Here is a 22,559-nt window from a genome sequence, read left to right on the forward strand (position 1 = left end):
TGTAGCTGATGACTTCTTGTGGAGCTAGATTTTAGTATGATTTGCAAGAACTGGTGTACAAACCCATTCCTTTCCATTGATTATGTCTATCCCTAACATGGGATTTTTATTCTTCTTTTTAAGGCTCAAATGCATTAGCTGCGTACATCATGGAAGACAACAGAGGAGAAATTTTGTTTCAAATGGCATTATGGGACTGTGACGAGTTTTATTTAGATTTCAATTTTCTATGGAGAACCCATATTCATGTGTTTATTTGGATATCCAGTAGATAGCCTTACATATGTTAATTTCTAAATTTCTTAACCTTTTTCTTCATTCCTTTTGTTGGCATTGGTTGAAACAATGTTATTATCTCTCTTATTATATATGAGAAGATGAGAAATGTTCTGGTAAATTTTTGCTATGCTCTGGTACATTATAGTTGATGATGATAGTTGCTACTATAAGTCTTCAATATTGGAAGGCAAGGTAGGGGACGATAAAAGATGCAGTAAAGTGGGAGAAAAGATGAATTTGATTGACTCCATCTTTTTCTACCACAAAAGCAAAAGGTTAGTTTTGGTATTGAAAAAGTTCCTATGAAATCTTATAAATGGTGTGGGCTTTATAGACATTTTGGTGTAAAGAGTGTGGATTTAGCCCCACCCTTTTAAATTGAGTTAGGTCTAAATTGGTTTCCAATTTCGTTCTACAAAATTGTTCTTTTATGTTTTTAACAATTCCCATACAAGTCTTTCCGAGACAAATTAGGGCAAATGGAATCCATAAAAAACTTCCTTCTAAAAATGAAAGTATGTAATGAATACAACTATGCAAGATGAAGTACATGCCATTCCCTATGAATTTATTCAGATTGTAATATAATGCGTTTTGGACCAAATAGTTTGAGGTATGCCTGGCCTGATGTAGATTGCCACAATGTTGTTTTACACACAAAAATAAGAAAATGAAGATGATTCAATGTGCCTAGCTAATGTTTTTTAAGAGAAAGGAGATTCACAAGAATAACTTAAAAATATATAAAATCAAAAGAAGGCCATGACAATTATACAATGAAATAAACAACTGTAGATGTTGTTTGGGAAGCAACTGTGAAATCAAAAGAAAGTACCTCTGCATGTAAATCATCGCAAAGAAAAAAACTTGAGTGTAGCAACAAATTGATGATTATTTTCACCATTGATGCATCAAATATTTACCATCTACATGGCTATCTAAATTAACCTCCATCATCTTCTTCATCAATGAACCAGCCTTTTCTCGAGCTCTACCAGAACCCCTCACGGAAACATCAGCTAGAACTGTCAAGAAATCAGGCAATCTTAAAGCATCCCTTATGCATCCCTCACTTTCATCAAACAGTCTAATAAGAATATCAGCTGCACCTTCCTTACTCAACATGCATCTACCTTTCAAAACTTCCAGCATTGATCCAACAATCTCATCAGTCTTTCTCAAAGCACTCAATCCCTCTTCAAACCTCGCGAGCAGGCACAAAATCGCCAGGGAAGTGCCAGCGAGATCCTCACCATCTCTATTCCCTGCGAATTTGAGTAGCATTGGAACAGCACCTGACCGTACTGCCACTGTACAGTTGCCGTGGAACTGCACAAGTTCAGCAAGAGAACTAAGAAGGTGATGAGAAGCCGGACCGTGTGATCGTGAAGAAATTGCGCTTACTAGAACCTGAATGGTGCGGGCAACTCCAAACTTTGCCTTGTTTTTGTCCAACATTGCTAGGCTACATAAAAATGAGGCTGCTAATTTGCTGGATTCTGCAGAAGCAGGGGCCAGGATGGCAGAGTTGAGGTAGATTATGTTTTCCATCTCTGCCAACGATTGCTTCAGATTAGGGTTCAGGGAGAGATTGAACAGGATGGTCAGAGCCAGAGTTTCAACCGCTGGGGAGGCAGATTTGGATAGGGAAAGAAGAATAGAGATGGCACCATCTGTTTGTGCTAATAAATTCCTGTTTTGAGGATTAACTTTTGTGATGCTTACCAAAGTTTGCAGAGCCTTTAGCTGATTCTCTCTTGAATCAGATCGGATTTCATCGAGACACTCGACAATGGCTTCGCGGATACGAAGCGAAGACATATTTCTTGATGATTCTTGATCAATTAATTCACCAGCACTGATGGAAATATTTGTGATTATGATATGCATATGCAAACTCCAGGGTTCTCCAGAGGAAGAGCTAATGGTAATTTTCTCGTCATATATAAAGACAGTAGTGTATAAACACGGATACTTCCAATGTTGTGGTACATAAATTTCCTTGCTATTTCAGCCCTGGACATCGTCCGGCTCCACTACGCATGCCAATTTGTGTTCTATCTTTTTGGCAGTTGGGATATTTCTTTCCATAAGCACACAGGTTCAAGATGAAATGACCTGCGTACATGTTTGTGTGTGTAGTGTTTTGCTATCCGTTTGTGTTCTGCGGATATTAAATCCAAAATTAGCTGAGGCCCAACAGCATTGTCAATTAACAAGTAGGAATCAACAAGTTTCATTCACGGATTTGACTTTTATCCATTTAAAGATGAACATATATATATATATATATATATATATATATATATGTAGTGAATATCTCGAAAAACATGAGATCTTTTAACCGATGCTACGGATCTACACTAAGACAGGCAAACACTTTGAGCAGACCGTCTTATGTAGACACTCTTGAGCTCTACGCTAAAACATACATATTGTTTTCTACTTGCAGGGCAAATGACGATCTTCCAATCAAGTCAACGGACTACGTGATAATATTGTTAAGGTGCTGTAAAATCTAAACCATTCAGGTACACAGATTAATCAAGGGAATGAGACCTACGCAGCTGATTTTCGTAATCCAATGTAAATCCCATGATTCTATACCAAAATGATTATATTCCGAGTCTATATCTGCCATGTAGATAACTAGACAAACTTGGCTGATAGATACATGTCAGTCCAAAGAAACTCGAGGCTGGTACACATTAGTATTTTAAGATAATTCAACAATAAAGTAAAATGTCTTAACCTCCAAAAACAAGCCAAAATAAAACGACAGATTCAACTCATCTAAGGACAATATAAGCGTTACGACTTAGGTAGTAAATTATATTGCAGTCTAATTCTCTGCCTCTACCAGGATGGCAAAAAGATCGTAAGCATCGCCAATCCACCAGAAATTTGTGATCCTGGAATAGGAACAAGTATCCTAGGGATTACCAAATAAAGAACGTCTGTAACCCAAATGACTACAATATAACACAGAAAAAAACGCATTATTATTCAGGCATATACCTAAAAAAGCACACCACCTAGCAGTTCTCTCTGATTCCCAAACACCAACTCAACTGTAGTGATGTGGATCTCATAAAACTCCACTGTAAGAGAGAACTCCACCAAGCAGTCTTAAGAGCCAAGATATGATGTTAATCCCGACCTGAGTCGGGAGAGCCATCACCATATGAAACCAGGCCTGGCCTCCCTGGGGGACTCCCAGAGGAGGACCTTGACTTCTCTTTGCTAACCCGCTTTGGAGATTGTGAGGCCAGAGATGATTCCGATTCTGATACGCTCCTACTCCTAGAAGGTGAACGCCGCCTCTCCACACGTGGTGATCCACGGTATCTATCCACAGGTGATCGGCTGCGAACAGGGCTACGGCTGTAGCGACGGCGATAACGAATTGGACTATGAGATACACTGCGACTGCGGCTCCTACTTCTCCTTCCTCTGTATCTGCAACACAAGAATTAGGTTAATCACCATGCTGTGTCATGATGCTTCCCAAAGCAAAGCTTGTCATAAATAGGCACTGAAACTTTTACTGATTCACAAATTAATTTTCGGACATACAGAATCAAGAGATATGCAAACAAATACTACACAATTTGATACAGGTAAGCCATCTCCCACTGATATAGGGACACCAAATTAGAAACAGTACAAAGGATAAGTAATCAGCTAGGCCATTCCAATTTAAATCCCAAGCATAACACAGATTGTACTCACACCATTGCTTAACAATGACAAATGAGCAGTTTTTTTGTTTTGTTCCTTAGTTAATATCCTGCAAGGCATGGGTCCTCATTTTCCCAACTCTATAGTTAATATCCTGCAAGGCATGGGTCCTCATTTTCCCAACTCTATAGTTGCAACCAGCAACCTATTCATCCTACCATTTATGTTTAATATATACTTCTCTCCAGTAAAATGTTTTCAACACACATCTGGACTTGAAAGAAGCTTCATAGAGATAAAAACAGAACTCAATGTGTATCATCCCATTCCGCATACAGATTCTATTTTCCAAACACATTCACCACCTCCCTCTCCAAACCCCCCCTCCCACCCCCCACCCCAAAAAAAAACCAAAAAAAAATATTGATTTCATCATCATAGTAAATTAGAAATTTATTTGCTCAGATGGTCTTGAAAGTAGAATAATGTGCATCTCCAACAGAGGTGTGCCATAGCAACAAAATAACTTGGAACTTTGTAATGCTCCAAGAACACCAAAGAAAAACTCAGACAAAGTATTTAAGTTACAGACCTTGGAGGAGTTCTTCCTCTTGGCGGACTCCTGTAGCGCCTAGGGGATCTTCTATAGCTCGGATATCTATCAATAGAAAAAACAGGAGGTAGGAGTGTATTGACACCAAGCATAAAGCTCATATGCTTTTATAGTAAGATGTTCAAACTAAACATTTTACCTGTCACGGTCACTTCGCCCACCATATCTGTAGGACCGTACAGGTGACCTATCTGGAGAACGGCTCCTGTATCTGCGTACATAAGAGTATCGCTCACTGAAGCCCCTCCCCCTCCTAACACGCTTGGGGGATTCCCCTCCAGAGGGACTTGATGAGCTTCGGCGACGATCAGAAACAGGTGACCTTACCCTACGGATTCCACTTCTAGGACTTCTTGAATAGCTGCGGCGATTGTTTCTGCTGGGTGCCCTACCTGAACTCCGGCTTGGACTTCGCTTAGAAGGGGCCTTCCCAGAGCTTCTGCTGACACTCCTGCGAGTTAAACGGACAGGACTTCTGCTCACACTCTTTCGACGCTGAGAAGGGCTTCTACTTAAACTCCTCCGAGAAGATCTGACTGGACTTCTACTTGCTGATTTGTATGAAGACCTCCTAGATGATGTTCTAGGTGGACTCCGAGTAGGCCTCCTAGGTGGAGATGCTGAGGGACTGCTGCTTCTCCGTGTCTGGGCTCTCACTGGAGGACTCACACTGCGACTTACTCCTCTTTTGCTCCTCACTGGACTTCTACTCACACTTCTAGCAGGGCTCCTGCTGCTAGCACTTCTAACAGGGGTAATACTCCTGCTCCTTCGTAATTGCCGCTGATCGCTGATGCTAGCACTTCGACTCCTGCTCATACTGCGTTTGCGGCTAACACTCCGACCTCCACTTGAACTCCTCTTAGGACTAATGCTCATGCTCTTGCTCATTGTTCTTTTAGAACTCATGCTTCGGCTCCTGCTCATTAACTTTCAATAAAACACCAGATCTGCAGAATCCGTAACGTAAATAACAACGCAGGTGTGAAAGAAATGGAATGTGAACCTAGATTTGTCAGGGTGGTCGTCCACTAAATCAGGTTGTTTATCTGCATTTTTCTGAGATCTAGTTTCAACTCCAATCCCATTGCTTTGAGGCTCTCCATTCTCTTTAGGAAATTCACCCTCTTCCCCTTCAAACATGTCAGTTGACCCCCCTCTATTTTCACGAACTAAAGCAGCTTCACCCTCCTCAACTGGAGGAGATTGATTTCTTTCTGCCACGTATAAAAGAATTAGCAGTGTTAAGAACTTCTGAAATGACAAGCTAGTTTGGTTTGAACAAGCAAAAACAGTCATGTGCTTTACAGATCACACTCCTCTACATGCTAACATGTATAAAGCATTTTCACCAAATAAAACAAGATGCCAAAAAAAATATAAAACATTTTCACCGGAAATAGGTTGTTCAGAACAGGCTTTGCCAAAGGGTGACGCTCATGAGATTAAAGAAGAGTGCAGATTGATTTTTGTTGCATAGAAGAACAGCAAAGATAGTAACTAGGCATTTATAGCGACCAAAAACTAGGATAGAACAGAGAAGCATGCCTTGGATATACAGACAGATACCATGAATATGCATATGTTCAAAACCTCAAGCTGAGAATCCCAGCAGAGATAACCATTTCATATAGACACGATGAAACAGGGTTGTTATAATCTTACCGAAGTTTTTAGGCTTCCTGGCCAACACTTGAGCCTCACCATCATTATCTTTAGAACCACTTTCGCTTCCGGTCTCACTCCCCGAAAGACTATCTGATGCCCTACAAACAAATGAAGGAAGCAGAAACTTTAGCACGATAACAAAATGCTGAATGACGGTGGAAGAAACAAGATCCGTATCATTACAAATGCTACCAACAATCTTAACACCAAAGCCCTAACTCAGCACAGTAAAGGGTAACTATGGAGGTACGCCTTAAGAAAGGTTAGACACAAAAGAAAGCAACAGAGTTGCAAAACCTTCTTGATTTGCGCTTTGATTTCTTATCACGTCTCTTGCGCCTTTTTTCCCTCCGCCTATCCTTCTTTCCACGCCTATGTTTGTCTCTCTTGGATCTCTTCCTCTTGCGCCGCCTGTCATCACTTGAGGAGCTATCATATGTGGATGATGTTCTATCAGAATCTGAATCACTATCGGATTCACTAGATTCAGTGTCATCATCTGAGCTAGTATCTGATTCCGAACTATAATGTTTCCTCCTCCTTTTTCTTCTCTCCTTGGATGATTTTTTGTGCTTCGCCTTGCGCCGAAGTTCATGACTGTTGGCCTCAGGAGAAACATCCTTTCCCTGTTTCAGTTTATGCAGCTTCCTCTTGTCTGGACATGCAGACCAGGGGAGAATTAACAGAAAGGAAACCATAGCACAAGCCCTTAAAAACTTTAAGCAAGAGTTACAAGATATAAACCCAAAAATTTCAGAGTTCAGTGACTGTTAAAAAAATTCTTTTGAGATAATCTGGTATAGTATATAAATAGATTTTTTTAGGTAAATAAAATGGATTTGTTATGCTTAAAAAGCTCAGGACAATTTTGAAAAGAAATAAAATTTATGTTTTTTCTATCTGAAATCTCACCCCAGTGTAGTTCACCACAATTGACTATCTTCACAGTTACAGAAGGTCTGCCATCTTCATCTCCAGTATTTTCAATCTTCTTCAGAACTTCATTCCCATGCACAAGTTTCCCGAACACAACGCATTTCCTGTTTTGAAGATGCCAAAAAACACTTGAGCTAAGGAAGATGCAACTTTTAAGCACAATGGAGGCATAAATGTTCAACTCTAGAACCTCTGGGACTATTTAGTAAAAACACTAAGATACTACAGCAGGATGATGACAAACCTGTCGAGATGATGATCAGCTTTAAATGTTAGAATGAACTGTGAGCCGCGTTCATCACGATCAGCAATCGCCATTGATAGAAGACCAGGCCCGTCATGTTTTAGCTTAGGAGGCTCATCTGAAACAAATAATAATGGTTACTGTGTAGAACTTCACTATAACACACTGATGCAAGCTACAAAGATCCCCCCCACTCTTTAGCAAGAATACTACTCTTTCTAGTAGCAGGAGGGAAGACCTCTGGTAGTAATTCAACTAATAAGTTTTCAGGTTGTAATGTAAAGAAAAATGAAGACATCAACAGATCTACTAGTGAAAGCAACCCTGTGAACAGAAAATTAGCCAATAGTTACAAGGCTAATCTAAAAAATAAAAAGTTGCCTGGATTAAGATGGAACAGCACCCCTGCTATTCCTGGTGCATATGTTCCAGTAGAGCCAAAACATTCATGAGAAAGATGAAGAAAATTATTTCACAAGGATCACTGGCAATCATATATACAGGCAGGCATAACATTTGTATTCCCTACCATTGTAAGAGAGAAAACAATTGTCCAATATCATTTGATTGAAGCTCCCAATGCACCGAGAATAACATCAAAGTCAGGCCCCACCTTCACAGGCAATGCAAAAGGAAAACCATTTGCTTTCAACACACAAATGATTTGGGCAAAAAGAATGTATGAAATGCTGCTTAAGGGGTTACCATACACCATACTTTTTCTATAATAGTACTCAAGACACCCCAAATTGTACCAAAATGGGTGGCAGTCAAAGGAGGAAATTCTCACCTGGAAATTTGTCACCATATATACTTTCTCCATAATTACCTGTAAAGTAGGAAGTGAAGTTCAATTCAAAGAATACAGGAAACAATAATGTTAAGATAGTGCAAGAGCATAAGGACATGGGACCTTCAGCCATAAAAAGTTGTCAACAGTAGTAGGCATAAACAGGAAGTACAGCTTGGCAGAGAGAAGTTGTAAATTACTAAGGCTTACCACCTAAGGGTGCTTCATTATCAATTTGCTAAATCTTCAGCATTCATGATTTTTTACACTTTCCCATAGATTTACAGTTCCATAAACATGGGCTCAATGATGCAACCAAATTTGCAGATTCTTCATACTTCATTTACTTTAAAGCAATATCACACTTTCATTCACTAAACCTTTAGAATTAAGAAGGCAAACCTCAGTCACCAGTGTAGGAAAATTGATATTTAGCGTACCTCTCTGTCCTAATATCAGGGTGCATGTTAACAACCGAAGTTGAACATGAGTTAGAAGGAAATGCATCATGGATCTAGCATAAGCTAAATCACCATACCATTTACCTCTAACCTTCAATAAATGAAAAACGATTCACTTTTTGCCTTAGCACCGCTATCTTCAAAACATAACCTACTACACTATACCAAAAATGTAATTTCCCCAGAGAAACAATTGTCCACAAAGATACTATTATACATTAAGTCTACCAGCATCTGTTTGACAACAAGTACCCACACTCACAGAACCTAAAAAACATTTGACCACTATCACGATCCTCCCGCATTAACTCTTATCAAACTGCCAAAAAAGCAAGCAGTTTGCCATTTAAAACTCATAGTTATAGAAATTCAGCAGAGAGTATCCTATAGAAAAATGAGCAAATTGGACAAAATGTCAAGTTCTACTGTATAGTACAAATAGAATTGAGTGAGAAGAGAGCAATAAATGGACTTCCAAGTAAAGAACATGGGATTCTCTCTTGAGGCACAAATGATAACCACCCTCACATATTTCAGAATAAGCAAAGGAAGTACCAATTGCTTGGATCAAGCACTGATCCATTTTGAATTAAGAAAACTATTCATGTAAGACTGGCCCACCCACGCCAACAAACCCCCCCCCCCCCAAAAAAAAAAAACTGGGGAGAAAGCACAACTGAAGAGAGACAAAAGAGTACTTAAGTTTCAATAAAAATCAACAAATGCATACCATCTCGTCTAAGCAAATCACCAGCCTGCAAAAAAATAATAATCAGTTAGTCTCCTTTCATCAAGAAGACATGATTCTAAAAGCAGGTTCCACATGCTGAAGTTCAGAAATTTCAAAGATGGACAACTAAGTACAACCTCAAAACTAATTCACAAGAAAAGCAGTCGTGACCATCAGCCCTGTACCCTACAGCATAAACACAGATAACTGGCTAAAAGACAGACCACCTCTAAGCCTTTCTAAACCATAGAATCTAAACACAGGCAGCTTAGATCACATTTTAACTCAATCAGAACATGTCAATCCAGGCAAAAATCAGGGGACATACCTTAGCCCAGGATCCTTTAATAATCCTATGGAAGAAAGTTCCTTTGTAATGGAGGGGTCTCTTAGCTCTTGAACTTTCGCCTTCCTCCCCTGAAAAAATTAATAAGCCGTACCAGATTCTGTAAGTATGGGATAAAACTTTCATTAAGATGAGGAAAATCCTGTATCAGGAACAACCAACAGTTTCTCCATTATGAGCAACAAAATCGGCAGATGGACCTTTCCTATACAATGATTTTCAATCACTCGAAAGTTTATTGCAATTGCCATATGCACTTACAAAGGCAAACAACTATACAAGAGTTAAAATCTGACTATAATCGGTACGAAAAATCATCTTGGCTAATATTTCAAACAAACACGAGGAAAGGGAGTTTAACTAAATCATCCTGAATTTCAGCAATAAAAAAAAAGGCTAAGGGCTTTTTCTATTGCACTTTGCAGAGACTAGTTAGTACAAGCTAAGTCATTTGAGAATGCATTTCATCTATGTGCTCTTATTACCATTTTCGAGGTAAAAGTAATTCCTAAATCAGAAAATAGAATGAAAACATTTCTTGGTAATTCAAACGGTGAAATTGATTGCAGTATGACTTACTCTCAGATACTCAGACACATTTCTCAAGATCCCTTGCAAGCAGCAGACATGCTCAAATATTCGAAAATAACTTACAGAGAATTCTCTTAACTATTTTTTCCACGAAAAAGAAATAAGAAATTAACCATGACGTGTGCAGTTCCAAATGCAAAATCGAAAAACCACCTGTACAAAGTGCACGAAAATTTTCAGCAGTCTTTGGAGCAACATCGGTGAAAAGCTGCATGAAGGCAAAAACCAATCAGCTCCAGATACTTTATTAGTAAGAATGAGGGAAAATAAGAAGGGGACTAGGAAGATTTTCCTTAGGAAGAATCGTTGTATAGAAGAGGCAACAAAACAAATAATGATCAAAAGGTTTTTCTTTACATACTAGTGAGCTAGAAAGAATAAAGTACCTCGAATATCATTCTCTCAAAAGGGTCACCATCAATAGACACGTCCAAAAACACCAAAGGCTTGTGTTTACTCATCTTAGCAGAATTTCTGATGTCACAAGCTCAAGTTAGCATCACAAGAAAGGCTGGACAGGTCCCTAACCAGTAACCACAAAAGCAACTAAATGAATTAGTAACCTGACAAGCACTAACTTTATACAGCATACCACAAGAAACAGCACCTTAGGAAGAATTATTCTTCAAATTAACATCAGGAATCATATAGAGCAGGCACAACATAAAGCATATTTTGATGTGGCAGCCAAACAATAAAAAGACAAATTATAGAGAGGAGATTGTACATAATCACAAATGACCAAAAACTACAGGGTACAACATAACCAGCAGATGAAGCTAAGATCAGGTCATGCAATTAAAATAACCAGAAAAAGGGCATTCTTGACCAGGGTATTAATTTGTATTTTCAATGACATTGCTTGCAATAGTCTGACAGACGTAGCTTTCTCCATTTAACAAGTAATCAAGCAAGACTTCATCGCCAAGAGTACATAAAACATCCACGACCGAACTTCATCCCTTTTCATAAAGACAAAAGGATGTATCTTCAGCACGTAACTATAAATGCATAGCTAAAACACCATAACTTGATATACTCTAGAACTAATCACCGATACACCCTTAACAAAAAACTAACTTTAATTAACCGTTCAAGCACATTGGCCCTAAAATGCACTTCACTGCCGCAAAATACCAGATCGAACTATTACAAACATAACCCTTTACAATTTCCGTCAACTAAAAGGACAGAATTAGAAAGTAAAAAAAGGCAAAAAAAAATCCCAAATAAAACATCGCATGCACAACTATGTGTCAGCTAAAACACGACCACAACAACAGATATGACATAAAAAGGTAGGTCCAAACTCCCAAACAAGCAATTGCCTAGAGATACACGAATCAGAAACCTGAAACCCTAAACCCTATCACGAATTTATTAATCTTTTAGATATTCTTCTACCCAAATCAGTAAATCAAATCAACAACAAAATGCTAGTCAGACTCAATCACAACACATAAATACACAAAAAAATATTGATAAAAAAATTAAAAATTAAATAAAAAAAAGTTCATCCTCAAATTCAACATAGTAACGTTTAAGTGAATAGCTGTGCATAATCGTGCGAATCGATAATTTTATTACCGTAACCGGAATACCTTAAAGAGATGGCGCAGCTGATGAAGTTGCTCCTCCACCCGAAGACACAAAAAAGAGGAAAGATAATTGAGAAAAAATTTGTGAAGATTAGAGGAAGAGAGTGATGGAGTGCGTGCGGGTGAGGTGTGTGACTGTGTGAGAAAAGGAGAGGACGAAAAACCTAGAACTTGGAGAGTTAGCTTATAAAGCAGGTCCCAGTTACTTCTGCTGGGCATTTTGACGAAATTAACCCTGGGTTTCTTGCTGATTTACTAGAACCAAAAAAAAAATTTGTTGCTGTGACGGGGAGAGGAGCGTGAATGAGATGTTTGGATTGAAGGCCTCGTTTGATAACTAAATTTAATGAATTTATATCTGAATTTTTAAGACGCATTAGATAGTTAAAAATAAAATATTTAAATTAATTAAATGACACTGAATTTTCTAAGTAAAACTCGCTCTGAAAAAGTGTTAATTTATTCACTTATCACTTAATATCATATACACTTAAATGTACTAGATTTTGTATTTAACAATTCAATAACTTAATAGATTCAAATTTCAAATTTCAGTTTTCAGGTTTCAGTTTTATCAAACGGACCCTTAAAAAATGGAGAAAAATAGTTGTTGTAAATTGTAATATATAGGAGCATCCAAGTGCATGTAATTGTGCCCGTTTGAATTGTAATAATTTTTTTAAAGAGTTTTTACAGAAAAATATAATGTACCGATTTGAGACATGGTTGATTTAAAAAGATAATTACAAAATGTGTTGAGAAAATATTTCAAAATTTTTTTTCTAGAAAATTACAATTTAAACATCAAGTTTAACTTTTTGAAAAGAAAATTGAATGAAAATTAGTTTTACATCAACCTTTCAATTTATTAAGATTGTGTTTTTTTTTTTTATCTTAATTTACTTTTCTTAGTTCGAAGGCGACGAAATTTTAGCTCAAACTTTCTTCTATTTTTTATTTTAGTATAAGTGAGAGATTTTCGAATTGGAGACCTCTCATTTACAGGTCTATCACTTCCTTCGTGCATGCGCGGTAGCCAGAAGAAAAAAATGTGAGTATGTAAGGCACTTTGAGATATCACATATTCATGAACCCTAACTTTATATTTTTTTAGTAGTTAGTTAAGTAAACTCTTTTCCTTATTTCAATTTTGTCCACTAACCTTTCTTAATGCTAACTTTCTGTGTATCATTTTACCCTCTAAACTTGTAAAGATATTTTTTTTTTCACTTCAAAACTGTCCTAAAAGATGAAGTGTGCATGTCACATACTTTTCCACATATCTAAATTAATTGTGGAAACTAAAGGAGAGGTCAAAATATCACACTTTCATAAATTTGATGAGCAAAATGACCAAAAAAAGAAAAAAAAAAATCAATTGAGCAATTGAAAGCTTTAAGCAATTTGGTGATTGTTGGTGCTTTATTATAATTTTTATTTGATATGATAACCTTAGGTTATTTCACATAATACAGTAAAACCTTTTATAAATTAATAACCTTGGAACCATATAAATTCTATTAATTTAAGAAGGTATTAATTAATTGATAAATTAATAATTTATTAATTTATCGAGTGTACTTGCAATTCAAAAAAATACTCATTTAATCAGCTAATGTTCTATTAATAAAAGGAGTCTAAAAATCTAAGAAAAATCTGTTAATAAAAGGCTATAAACATTACTGCTGCCAATAATTGAGGCTGTAAACAAAAACACTAACCAAAACAAACAATAGAAAAAAAAATCTCAGCTAAATTTGACAAAATAACGAATCAAAAAATGTAAAACCATAAAAAATAAATTGGGCAGACGAACCAATAATAACTTGTCATTGTGCTTCTAAGCTCTTTGGAGTTGTAATATGATCCTTTTCAACAACTCCCCCTCAATTCTAGGAAATTTCATATTAACAACTGCAACTAATGCAGCATAAACATCATAAATGCCAGGGGATGCCATCCGAGACTTTGATACTTGAATAGGAAAACAACCCTTTCCCACGAATCAGATTCTCAACAAACAGCTCGTTCCATCATTCTCTGGTACTCTAAGCTACTCTGATCTTCCACTAGTTCCATCATCATTCTCGCCATCAAAGATGGCAAAATGTAGACTCCACTGCTTCTTCCCAACTTCTCCGCCTCTGATTGTTCTCTCGCCTCATTCTTCTTCCCACCATCATCTATAGAGAAAAATGTAGTTTTGGTATCCAAAATTTGGCACATGAACAGTTTTAATCCCCAAATTTTGGACAAAAACAAATTCGGTACCCAAACTTTCAATATTTGAGCATATTTAGTACCTTTAACGATTTTTTTACAAAATGCTATCAGAAAGAGTCATATGATAGTCGCGTGTCCGACCATTATTGCATTAAAAAAATATCAAAAAATGTAAAATATCCTTTTGACACCAAGTACTAAGAAAAATATTTTAAAAACTTTAGTCACTTGCCTAACTTTGCTCATCTTATTCCTTTTCTCCTTCTTTTGCTGCATTTCATCTTCACCTTAGTGTCAGAAAGATATTTTACGTTTTTGTGGGATTTTTTACACAATATTTGCCGAACATATGACTATCACACGATTCTTTCAAGTAGCAATTTGGAAAAAAAATCACTAAGGTTACTAAATGTGCTCAAATATTGAAAGTTTGGGTATCAGATTTGTTTTTGTTCAAAGTTTGAGGATTAAAACTGCTCATGTGTCAAAATTTGGATATCAAAACTGCATTTTTCTCATCATCTATATTTCTCCCTTTTTCTTTCCATAATCATTAGATTTCTTCCTCTGCTTACTGAGTCTCATTCTCAACATCATTGCCCTCTCTATTTGTTCTTCTCCAACTGGTAATCATCCTCATACCTTCCCAACCGCTTCACTCATTAGAATTTCGCTCCTTACTACTATTTTCCCCCTCCTTTTTCTAATCCAAAGACTATGAAGAACTGGCTTTATTTTCACAATTACGAAGGAAAAATTGGTGGGTAAATAGATTCAGAGAGCTGCTGGAGTAACAAATCCCGGTTATTTTAGAATTAGGACGTATATACGTTCTGGGTTCGAGGTAAATCACTTCTTTAACGTGATGCTACATTGTTTGGATCGCGAGTTTTCATTAAAAAAAATCAGGGAATCTATAAATCTTGATTTTTGTCTATTTTTTTTTATTTTTATCAATTTTTTGAGAATTTTATTAATATTCTTGACACATTTTTCTAATTATATGTTTATTTCACATATATAATATTGTTTGCTGAACAAAGGTTTATGGTATATATTTCCCAATCACCTTGGAATATATTTTTTGGCTTAGTTTCAATTTTATTTTTCCTTTTGAACTTAATAATTTGTAATTTTATTTCAATGATACATAAAGCAGTTATAAAGTTAGAATTTAGGTTACAAAACTTAGAATCAATATACTTTAAACTAGAAACAAACCATCTTATAGAGTTCTTTAACTTAAATTTCATATAATTTCACTATAATTTCAACATTTTTCTGAACTTTACTTGTATAATGTATGGATTGAAGATAAAACTAAAGGTTTCTTTTGTATTTGGCGAAACACATTATTGACAGTCTGATAACCTTACTATCTTTCTAAATTGTATAATATTAACCTTAAAATCTTTGACCTCAAGGAAACAAAAGTTATCTAAGAAATTAATAAACATGGAATTCAAAAGTTTCCTTGACAAAGTTTTATAAACAAATATTTTGGAAGCATTTTGTTGAAATTTGCTTTTTAGAAGATGATAAAAATATGAAATATAGGCATGAATTGATGATTATGCAATTTTAATTTAGTAAAAATGGTGTGGATATTTTTTTAATAGTTAGAATATTTCTGATTTTACTGTAGATGATTAGGTGTTTTTTGGAGTGTTATTAGGGTATTTTATAGAATGTATTTTAGATTATTTTTAGAATTTAAAATTTTAGGTGAAAAAGGGAAATGAGGAAGAGAAAGGGAAAAAGAGGGGAAAGGAAAAGAAAAATAAAGGAGGAAGAACGAGAAGAAGGAAGAGATAGGAGAGATGAGGGGGAAGAGGGAATGGGGCGATGGTACTGGTGGTGGTAGAGGTTGAGAAAAAAGAGGGAGGAGGGCAGATGTGCTGGCAGTGGTGGATGGTGATAATGGATGGAAAAAAAAATATTTTATGATTTGGTAAATTTTTGTTATTTTTTATTTATTTTTGTAAGTTATATTTGAGATTGTGTCTGTTTTTGGAGTTGTTATTCTAGACTCCAAAAACAAAAACAGTTTTTGGAAAAAAAAAAGTGAATCCATACAAATTATACATCTTTCGATCTTTGAATGTAAAAAGCGTAAGCATTGCTTTTAATGTTAAAATTTTTTGTCATTTTTATTTTTTTCAATTTTACCCCCAAATAAGTAAGAATTTACACATATAACCACCACAAACAAAGTAATGATACTTACTCGATTTTAACAAGTTACAATAATTTCTTTTATTTTAAATTCCAATAACTTCCTTAAAAAAAAAAATCCACCGGCTTCATTTTTTTCGGCAAATCAAACTTCCAATAATTTCTACTTTTGTTCCAATGCACCCTTTTATTGAGAAAAAAAATTTATTTTTTAATATGCACCCACATAGTGCACGCACTTCTGACTGGTATACATAAAGCATAAGACTTGCCTTTGGTTTTAAAAATTTTTTGTCATCATTTATTGTTCTAGTTTTACCCTATATATATATATATATATGTATATACAGATATATACACACATATACATATATATAGACCCTATAAACAAACTAAGAAGCTTACTTCCTTTAAAAAAACTGCCAATAACTTTTTTTTTTTTTCCTTTGCAAATCAAACTTCTAATAACTTCTACCATTATTGTATACTAAAATTTAAAACTACCCTTTTATTATGAAAACTTTTCTTTTAAATTTGCACATCCATAAGGTGTGCCCTTTTCACTAGTATATAACATTAATATAAAACACAAAACAAGTACGTACATAAATACCCTTGCATATATTTGTGCGTGTATGTATATGTTGCAAGATTGAGTTTTGCATTTCCTCTTGTTTGATCTCTTAAAAATTGTGGCAATTCTACACTTTCAAAACATTGATCAATTATAGGTTACTGAGGCAACCTTTAGGCCAGGATCGGTGTGAAGTACTAGTGGAGGTTTTAGTGGAACGTCAGAAGCAATTGGTGAGCCTTTTATGAGTTTTTGCAAGCAATGGAGATGCACTTGGCTTGTATTTAAATCATTTGTATATTTGTAACTTCTTGCAAACGAGAGCAATTAGGGTAATCTAAATTGTCAAACCCTTGAAAGTTAAGGGATTAAATATGTTAACCCCAAACTTGAGGGAACTAAAACTACACGTTTGGCCACCAATTACCAACCTAAAGGAAGGGACCAAATAGCAATTAGTTGAACCACATTCATTTAGTTGATTTTTTTTTTTTTGTTTTTTAAACTCAAATGAAGGTGAATTTTTTTTTATCTTTCACATTGATCATGCAAAATATACTTGTACATAAATCATAGAAAAACTTTGCTTCTTGACAAATTTAATAAGGTTACACTTAATAACATTTTCAAGTTAAGTGACAACATGCATTTTTTTTTTTTTATTTCTCCACTACAATTGATCTTCTTTGAGTTGGATAACGCGTCCTCCACATTGACAAGCATACAATTTCTTTTTTAGGAAATAAAACTTGATCAAACTAAAAGTCTGTTTTCCCACAAAAGAAACATATTGTAGAAAAATTAAGGCAAGCATACATTTCCAATATTTTCACTTGAAAAGCCATCAAATTTTCTCATCTCATGTCGTCTCAAGCCTTGATTCCTTAGTCCTAGGTGCTCCAAGTTCAACATCATTAACTGAAATCCTTGAATTCTCAAGCCTTTCACCTTGGCCCCAAATAGCATAAGCTTCTTCTCCATGGGCAGCTTCATCACCAACCTCCATATCTTCCTCTGTCATTCTCAGTGGGACAAGAAGTTGTATTAGAAGACAGATCAAACTCGTACTAACAACATTAAGAGCAACCACAAAAAGCACTCCAATAAGCTGCAATCCTATTTGTCTGAACCCATCACGGGCTTTGCTGTTGTGAAAGCCATAAAATAGGCCAGTATAACTTCCAGGCTTCCCATAGAACAAACTGCATAAATTCGGTTCGGCAAATAAACCAGTGAGGATTCCTCCAAGGGTTCCAGCCACAGCATGAGTGTGGAAAACAGCCATTGTGTCATCAACTCTTTGAAGTAGCTGAGACTTTTTGTGCACAACCATCATAGTGAACCAAGGTATAGCACCTGAGCAAAGTCCCATTAGTATGGCTGCCCATCCTTGAACAACACCTACAACCAGAAGATAGAAGGGTTCTTGATTAATTGAGAAGTAGTCTAGCATGGCACATGTAGCACGAATTGAGAATATAGTTTCATCTCATTTGTAACATTTTAGACTTTATTATTATTATTTGAGTTAATCTTATTATATATAGACGTTTGGTTGGTTGCATGACATATATGCAAAATTTGGGTTTCCAATTCAAATTTAGATTATGTATAGAAGATTAATCCTTATTACTTTCTATAAATGCAATCTTTACTTTTTCATTGAAGGTCTTAAACTTTAATTAATTTACATTAACCTTTTTTCTTTCGCTATTCAACCTTCTTAATCGCTAAACTTTAGGAATCAAAGGCAAGAAGATTCTACAATTTCTTTAGGGTACCATTCTATTAGTTCAACACGACAGGTCTGTGATAATTAAAAGGGCCATTAAAGCAACCTCAACTGTAGTACTACTTATTCAATTTTTTAGTCACATAAATTTAAGGTGTTGTAATGAATGTGGCTGATTAACAATTAATGTGGACGGCTTCAATGATGCTTTAAAGAAGAAGACAAACAGGAGATTATTAAAGCATGTTGAAACATAAAGTAATAAAACGGTATTGTATTGCAATAAAAATTTTAAATATGCCCAAGTTAGTACCAATACAAACAGAGTGGGGAAAAAGCACAGAAGTGTATAGCTGTTGAGACGGTGATATTAGGTTGAAAAAAAAAATCAAAAAGCATAACAGCAACAAGAATTAATTTTCTATATACTGTAATAATACATACACTAACAGAATTAGATGCATGACACGTATATAAAATTTGGATTTCCAATTCAATTTAAAATTAGTTGTCATGCATCTGAATCTGATAGTATATATACTGTTAATATATAAAAAATTAACCAACACGAGTAAGAAAAAGAAAGAAGCTGAAAGATAATTATATACCAGCTGCTGGGGTGATACAAACTAAGCCAGTGATCATGCCTTGAACAACACCAATAACAGAAGCTTTGCCAAAGAAAACAATATCGAGTATAAGCCATGTTAATAAGCTGGTAGCAGTACAAACATGAGTGTTCAAGACTGCCAAAGAAGCGTCAATACTAGCAGCATAGGGGTCTCCACCATTGAACCCTGTCCACCCCATCCACAGCAGGCCAGCACCAGCTAGCATTAGCAAGATGTTGTTTGGAGGAAAATTTTGTCTGTCCTTCGTCAAACGAGGACCAACCTGATGATCATTTTTTTAGAACAAAAAGTCTCATCAATTGTATGAGTTAAGTTATTCAATTTTGCATCTTCTAATTGTTTAAACTTTGTAGATTAGATGGAATTGAAATATTGAAGTTCAGTTTTTCCTTGAAAAATGACTGTTTTTTCTTTATTTTTTTGGAGAGTTTATATTAATGGCACCGATTCATATCTTATATATAAATGACCTTTTTTTTTTTTTTTTTTTGGTATCTAAGAAAGCCAAAGCCAGTGAGACTTGAATATTCTACAAGAATTAAGTAGCTTGGAATTTATTTCTATTTTCGGTAAAAGGTTACGACAAATTTTGCTAAGCAAACAGACCAAAAGAAAAAACTATTGAAAGAATGCTATATGTCTTGTTCCTTTGAAGTGCAGTATAATGCTTTTTCAAGTATTGAAAGAAAAGGGCAAAATACACTTTACCTCCCATACTTTAGTAATTTTTCACATAACCTCCTATAATTTCATAAACTATATATAATCCCCTCATAATTTGGATTAAAAATGTTAAAATGACGAATATGATCATTTGTAACGAAACCCATAAAAATATCAAAACTATCCTTATTTAAAAACTAGAATGGCTGAAGTGGTCAAAATATATAAACATAATATGCATGACACTCTTACTCCGTATGATTTAGTGTTTTACCATATAACCCCTTATAGTTTTAAAAATATATACATAACCCCCTGTGGTTAATAAATAATTTCAACTTTACATAGGACTACTTTTGACATTTTAGTTGACTCCGTTATGGAATGCAAATTTCGTCATTTTGACACTTTAATCTAAACCATTAGGAGTTATGTATAGTTTTGAAAACTATAGGGGAGTTATGTAAAAAAGTGCTAAATCACAAGGGGGTAAAGTGTGTTTTGCCTAAAGAAAAATAATTTGTCAATATCTACATAAGCCCAAGTCGTGCAGTAATTGGCTTTCAGAGACAAAATGATACTACTACTTTTGTTAAATATAAATATGCTAAAACATAAAAGCACCAGACAAAACCCTGTCTTTTTACACTTAAAACTTCTAGATGAAGTTGTAAATTTCATTCTAGGTTCTTATTCAATAGTTGCAGCACAAATTTTCTTGGAAGATTGAATATCAAGAAAAAAACGAGATATCCAAACTTCATCCCACTAGACAAATTAAGAACCTCGAAATTTTCCTTCGTTGTTAGCAAAGCAATACGACTTCTTTGAATGGTGTGATGGACATGTTTCTTGGAAAATTTCTTAGGGTAAAAAACAAAAAAATTCCATGTGATAAACTTAATATATAAAAAAATCTCTCATAGTTTCAAAACCTATAACACATCACTTGATTTGAACTAAATAGTAAAGGTGATAGTATCCGGTAAAATTAACGGGGATGGACAAAATGACAAAAATACCCTGATATAACTAAGTAAAGGCAGCTCAATAACATCATTTGTTTTTAGATTCTAGTACGTCATTTTTGTTAATTTTACCGGATTCCGTCGTCTTTACAATTTAGTTCAAAGCATGAGGTATCGTTTTGTACGTTTTGAAATTACAAGAGCTTTTCAATATATTAAATTTACTACGAAGGGCCTTTTTTTTTTTTTGCTTTTTACCCAATTTCTTAATTACAAAATTCTAACAATGTCACAATTTCATAGACATGTTTCTTGGATATCTTTAATCAAATTAAAGAAGAAATGTAGGTGGAAATCTATAACTGAAGAACAGAAGTTAAGAAATCTCACGAGAAAAATTTACCCAATAAGCAGCTGTGAAGCCAGCAACTCCTGAAGATAAATGGATAACATAACCACCAGAATAATCAATGATCCCAGCTGAGGATAGCCAACCGTTAAGAGACCAAATGGTATAAGCTCCAAATGTGTAAGAAAATGTTAGCCACAGAGGAACAAACAGCATCCATGCATAAAAATTCATTCGTCCCAACACAGCCCCAGCAATCAAAATCAAAGTAATTGCAGCAAAAACAAACTGAAAAAACACCATAGTTGCATTTGGAAAATTGCCAGTAAATGCTGGTGACAACAGGTACTTTTGTTCCAATGCAACGTTAATTTTCCCCCAGATTGGGATCAATTCATTGCCAAAGGAAAGTTGATATCCCCAGCAAACCCAACAAACCAAAACACAAGCAAAAGCATATAATGCCATGAAAGCTGAATTTACTGCCCATTTCTTCTTCACAGCTCCTCCATACAAGATTATCAGGCCTGGAACACTTTGTAAACCGACAAGCGTTGCTGCCGTGAGCTGCCATGCATTGTCTCCCTTGTTCAGCCACTCAGGGTTAGCGTCATTAGGCTGCAGATTCTTAGGAAGCCAAAAATATGGAGGGGGTGGTGCGGAACTCATTTTTGATGGATTAATTCTCTTGAGAGTTCAATCCTAGACTCTAAAAAGATCAAGAAATTTTTGCAATATTGGTACATGCCGGTATAGCTTGTTTATATACACAAAATTCTTGAGTTCATGATTCTCACGATAAGCTGTCCTATGCCAGTATCTAGCAATTATAAAAAAAATTGCAGATTCTTTAATTTTTAATGGTTTTTCACCTTGAGATTATTGGTGGGTTCAAAATGATGTTGGATTTATTGATAGGGCTCAAGAACTTGAATGATGTTTTCAAAGTAATTCGTTTGGAGGTTGCTTAATTTTGTTGATCACTTCAAGGTCGTATGATGCTGAAAGTTTGCCATCAGCAACTTCGGGTTCGGGTTTCCTGCAGCTGCTACCTACTTTGCCTGATTTGGAATACTGGTATTCATGAGCAATGAAAATGTATCACCAATATTTATGGAATACTACAAAATTGGCAATTCTTGAATGAACCTCTTGTCTTGAATAGAAAATTTAGAGCTTCTTGATCAATAAAAGTGGAGGAAATACTAAAAACTAAAAGGGGACTAATTCTTCTTGAGTCCTTTGCCTAAGATGGTGGAGCTGTATATTGTGATTTACAGTCATAATATTAACACTAAGACAATCA

The 22,559-nt window shown here is 35.4% G+C and overlaps 3 protein-coding genes across 6 annotated transcripts; all 3 read right to left on the reverse strand.

Moving 5' to 3' along the window:
• Nucleotides 1–1,176: 1,176 nt before the first annotated feature.
• Nucleotides 1,177–2,100, reverse strand: LOC113780644. Its single transcript, XM_027326425.1, has one exon. It carries the CDS (start codon nt 2,098–2,100, stop codon nt 1,177–1,179), a length of 924 nt encoding a protein of 307 aa, XP_027182226.1.
• Nucleotides 2,101–2,882: 782 nt separating this feature from the next.
• Nucleotides 2,883–12,073, reverse strand: LOC113779280 (peptidyl-prolyl cis-trans isomerase CYP95-like). 4 transcript variants are annotated; one of them, XR_003469466.1, is made up of 15 exons: nt 11,941–12,073; nt 10,726–10,862; nt 10,493–10,547; nt 9,731–9,819; nt 9,403–9,427; nt 8,212–8,250; nt 7,422–7,539; nt 7,154–7,281; nt 6,539–6,896; nt 6,239–6,339; nt 5,580–5,790; nt 4,713–5,492; nt 4,553–4,618; nt 3,298–3,738; nt 2,883–3,191 (listed from the first exon to the last, which is right to left on the reverse strand). XR_003469466.1 is itself a non-coding variant. In XM_027324826.1 (14 exons), the coding sequence occupies exons 2-14, from the start codon at nt 10,798–10,800 to the stop codon at nt 3,429–3,431; spliced, it is 2,355 nt and encodes a 784-aa protein (XP_027180627.1). In that variant the 5' UTR covers nt 10,801–10,813; nt 11,941–12,073; the 3' UTR covers nt 2,883–3,428. The 4 variants fall into 4 exon arrangements, 3 of the variants coding, with proteins under 3 accessions (XP_027180627.1, XP_027180626.1, XP_027180628.1); XM_027324826.1 differs by having other exon boundaries at nt 2,883–3,738; nt 10,726–10,813; XM_027324825.1 differs by having other exon boundaries at nt 2,883–3,738.
• Nucleotides 12,074–17,768: 5,695 nt separating this feature from the next.
• LOC113780645 (ammonium transporter 3 member 1-like) lies at nt 17,769–21,922 on the reverse strand. The gene is made up of 3 exons (XM_027326426.1): nt 21,308–21,922; nt 19,250–19,535; nt 17,769–18,310 (listed from the first exon to the last, which is right to left on the reverse strand). Exons 1-3 carry the CDS (start codon nt 21,920–21,922, stop codon nt 17,769–17,771), a joined length of 1,443 nt encoding a protein of 480 aa, XP_027182227.1.
• Between the last annotated feature and the right edge of the window lie 637 nt (nt 21,923–22,559).

This window comes from Coffea eugenioides, chromosome 8 (assembly GCF_003713205.1).
Source record: "Coffea eugenioides isolate CCC68of chromosome 8, Ceug_1.0, whole genome shotgun sequence".
Lineage (NCBI taxonomy): Eukaryota > Viridiplantae > Streptophyta > Magnoliopsida > Gentianales > Rubiaceae > Coffea > Coffea eugenioides.